This window comes from Pocillopora verrucosa, chromosome 7 (assembly GCF_036669915.1).
Source record: "Pocillopora verrucosa isolate sample1 chromosome 7, ASM3666991v2, whole genome shotgun sequence".
NCBI lineage: Eukaryota > Metazoa > Cnidaria > Anthozoa > Scleractinia > Pocilloporidae > Pocillopora > Pocillopora verrucosa.
In genome coordinates, this window is record NC_089318.1 from 3,066,194 (window position 1) to 3,070,498 (window position 4,305).

Here is a 4,305-nt window from a genome sequence, read left to right on the forward strand (position 1 = left end):
GGTGAATGAGTTGGCTGATTCAACGTTCTGGTCTTTGAGAAGTTGTTTTTATTAGGGTGGAAGCCTTTGCCGTAATTGGCCCTTTTGTCTGTTTGCCTTAGAAATTTCTCTTTAAAACTCCCGAGAGAGCATGCCATGGGAGGCAGTAGCCACAACAAAACTGTACATCACAGTACGCATATAATAATTATTATTACCCGTTGATTTGTCAGCAAGTCGAAATTTAAAGGGTAGGCAGTGATAAACCAACCCGAGACTGTAGGACAATGTACGAAACGCGAGACAAGGAACACAGCGAAAAATTATGTTAATTTTTACTTTCGAGGAGAAACTGGAACTCGGTCAGGAACGGACGCGAGCAGTCTGGACCATAGATCACAAGATGGCGGGCCTTGCACCAGCGTTTCTGCATCTTTACTCTACAAAAGACTTTTTTACCATTAGTTTGGTGCAAGTATTGGCGGCGTGGACTTCTGTTGCGGTTTCAAACTTTGCTTCAACTTCTGTCTCATTATTAACGTGCTCAGCAGCATCTCTGAGGTTATTTTGTTTCGTGTTTGCCATGTTGTGTTTTACACTTATCCGTACAAAATCTAGGATGAGATTGTCGGTGAGTTTTTCCCCTTTTGTAGTTCAAGATCTGACTTGGTAATGGTTATCTAATCTTCTTCTCTCTCATTGCTTTTCGCTGCTAAAGTTGGGAAAATTTGGTCTTATTTAGGTGTTTATTACACCCATTTTGAAATCACTGGTGGTCCCTGTAATCTGATTGGCTCTAATTGGTGCAATTTATTCACGAATTGCACCATTTTTTGCTTTAAATTGCACCTTTTTTCCAGCCAATGAGGAGGCTACACTAAAAACAAAACAACCAATCAGACTTCAAGGCTTGTTTAAAGTAACCGATCAAATTGCAGGAAGATGAAAGACATGAAGGATCATGTGGCAAATTTTTCAACTTTCGTTTCCAAAACTCTTATTTTTTCCTCCCAAAAAATGGATGAATTTAATTTCAAACTGGCTCAGTATTGTAGTAATTAAATATTTGAACTGACCAAGTCCTGTATTTGGGTGATTTCAAAATGGATGTTATAAAGTAGTAATTGAACCTCCTGTTGTGTAATTTTGGTCTGAAATCATACTTGTGATTTCAAATTGAACTCATGTCGTGCGCTTGTTCAATTTTGAAATCACACGTATGATTTAAGCCCAAATTGCACTCCACTCAGTTCAATTACCATTATTAATTGTTGGCTTGGGTTGAATCACAACAAATGGTATCCAGTCAAATGTTTTAAAGGGTACACGTGAGAGAAGTATTTGATCAACTCAGCCCTCCTTACAGGCTAAACCTTGTCAAGACATGGTTTAACTTTGCAAGAAGGGGTTGTGTTTTGTCACTTTTTTCATGAACATATCAGCTCAAATGCTAACTTGGTTAGTATTATTACTTTTAACCTAACTAGAATTTTGAATAACTTTTCTCTGAAATCTTTTGTCACCTTAAGTTCTTAGCTCGTGTTTTAGGTTTTCGTTTGACTTAAATTTCCCTCTCTCAGTTACAATTGATGGTTTTTCTTCTATTTCTGGAAAAATTTCTACACAGCCTCATACTTAATTATTCATCCACATCTTATTAATGATACACTGAATAACAAAGCCCCATATGTGGATGCATAATGAAGTATGGGGTTGTGTGGAAATTTTGCCCTATCTCTTAATGGCCCTTTGTGATGTTCGCTTACTTTTGATAGATCATCAAGATTGCTTTAGTTTTTATTTTTATAACACCTCATAGATGCCGTACACAATGTGGATAATCATTTTGTTTGTCATTTTACAGATAGCCCAAGTTTTGAAGCTTATGTTTTTTGTATTTGGATCAGCTGCAATTTTTCATGTTATTGCTGTATTGTTTGGAGCTTCAATCACAGAGTATGATTTTTTTTTGTTTTTCTGTTGGTTTTTTTGTTTTTTTTTTAATTGAAGCTATGCATGCATGCTATGCTTGGAACACCAAGTACCTGTAAGTCCAAAATAGGAAATGGCTGCAGGGAAAAAGATTTTTTGATGGTATTTTATGAATTGCATAATTGTTCATTAACAATTATTGTAAAATGAGTTGAAAGTAACTGGCTAGAGATGGCAGACTAGCAAGTGGCTTTGCTTGGCAACCTTCACTTATGATAATTGAGTTGATAATGTCAATGGGCCACTGCTCTGTGGAGGCCAATTTACATTTTAAACTTAGTTGGTAAAATCAACTTATCTTCTGATACCCCTCATTGACCCAGCACCACAGTTTCTATGGAAAATTACCTTGTTCCTTCACTGACGACTTTTATCTTAACTCTTATGCAGACAAACTGAGGAAACCTTCTGCTGGGCATTATTAATGTCACATTTAGTTGTCCTTCCTGCCTGTAGTCTGCTAGGAGCACATTTGGAACTCTTTCCTAGGATATTTTTCAGTTCTTGGTAAGTGCTAGGTTCTTGTTTATGGATAAGTATGCTGGACTAGTGAAAACTTTTGATCTCCATTTCCAAGGAAATTTTTTCATGTCACAAATTTCAAACCCCTTGTCCCTGTTCATCATTAACCCTTTCACCCTTAAGAGTGACTAGTGTCTAATTTCTCCTTACAATATCACCACTGAATCCCACATTAATGTCATGAGATTAAAGGAAATGATCACCAACGAATGAAACTCCTGATTGTTAGACAAATTCTCCTTGTCAGCACCTTAGTAAATGTACAGAGATAAGTATGGAGAATTTGAATACTGATGTTAGAGTGTAAAGGGTTAAAGCCTTCAACTTGGAAAATTGATCAACAGATAAATTTTATTCATGGTTCTATTCCACCATCATGTGGGCAAACACCAAGAATTTAGAAAAATTAACAATGAAGCATATATTAAATTTTAAGGATTTCATTCCCTGTAATAAGAAGAGTCAGCGTTAAATTTATTGTTTTCTACACAAAACCAGAGTGACTGAAGATAAAGACCAACACATCCCACATTAATGTCTCCAGGCGTCTTGTTCAATATAATTCAGGACTTGGTGCATTTTTCCAAAAGAAAGTGACAAAGCTCCCTTTTAATCTTGTTTGGCCTGTTCATGATGAAGGGTTTGGAATTTAGTGGTGATAAAGCTCATTTCACTCCACATTTTCTTTTGTGAGACCATGATAAACATTATATGTGTTTGTATTTACAGGTCAGATGGTACTCCTGAAGCATATTTCCAATGTTCTATTATATTCACACTGTTAGGAGCATGGCTTGGAGCCTTTCCCATTCCTTTGGACTGGGACAGACCCTGGCAGGTTAGGCCGGGAGAGGACTGGGGCTATTTATTTTGAGTTTTTTCTGATAGATATTTGTAGGAACATTGGACACTATTTACCAAATTCCAGGCATAATAAATCACTGCTGAGTGTTTTTTTTCCTCACTCATGCCAACAAAGAGAATCCTCATCCTTTTATGATGATAATAATTGTAATAATAATAATATTAATACTAATAATGGGTGGGTGAAGCAAAAAGCTACTTAATGAATCATATTTTTCATTTTTTTCAGGTGTGGCCCATTCCTTGTGTGATAGGAGCACTTGTAGGTTACATTATAGGACTTGCAATTTCAACGTTGACATTTGCTTTCAGTGAGGGGCGACTGCGCCCGTGATAAACCTACAGCGGCTTTCTTTCTTTCAAAAGAGAGCTCCATGTGCCAGTTAATTTGTTGACGATGGGGGCGCATGTGGTTAAACGATTTGAACAATTTGCCTCGTCAAAGAAACTAAAGACCTCTATTATAAAAGATATATTTGTCAAACAAATGCTGTTTGTAAATAAAATTCGTCTGTAAAAACCATTTCCGCGGCCCTTTCAAGAGTGGAAATGAACAATAAAAAGTTAACAATGGTAGCAGGGGTTTAATAACTGTTTACTTAAAGACCCAGTATTGGCCAGTATGCAGTGCGCATACTGTTTTTGTTGTGGTCTTCACGTTTGTTATGGTTTGTTGAATTTTAATTATCCTGTTAATAGTCGATAACGAATCATGTATTTTTCCATCATTGCACAATCAACAGTCTTTTAGTTTGTTCTATAAGAACTTTTTCATGAGAAATTTTAGGTCGGGAAGTTGAGCTAAATGCATTTAATTTGTTTTCATAAATTTCATCACGTTCGTTTCCATCACGATTGAAGGTTAAGGCGTGTCAATTAGCTCTGCTCTGACACTTAGACATTTAACGACCGAAGTTTTCATATTAAGTTCGAGTTATCAAATTAAAC

At 36.4% G+C, this 4,305-nt stretch overlaps 1 protein-coding gene across 1 annotated transcript; it reads left to right on the forward strand.

Annotated features, from left to right (window-relative positions):
- The first annotated feature begins 382 nt into the window (after nucleotides 1-382).
- On the forward strand, nucleotides 383-3,933 carry LOC131784577 (phosphatidylinositol-glycan biosynthesis class F protein). The gene is made up of 5 exons (XM_059101396.2): nucleotides 383-610; nucleotides 1,844-1,935; nucleotides 2,362-2,478; nucleotides 3,223-3,331; nucleotides 3,587-3,933. The coding sequence occupies exons 1-5, from the start codon at nucleotides 383-385 to the stop codon at nucleotides 3,689-3,691; spliced, it is 651 nt and encodes a 216-aa protein (XP_058957379.1). The 3' UTR covers nucleotides 3,692-3,933.
- Nucleotides 3,934-4,305: the final 372 nt, after the last annotated feature.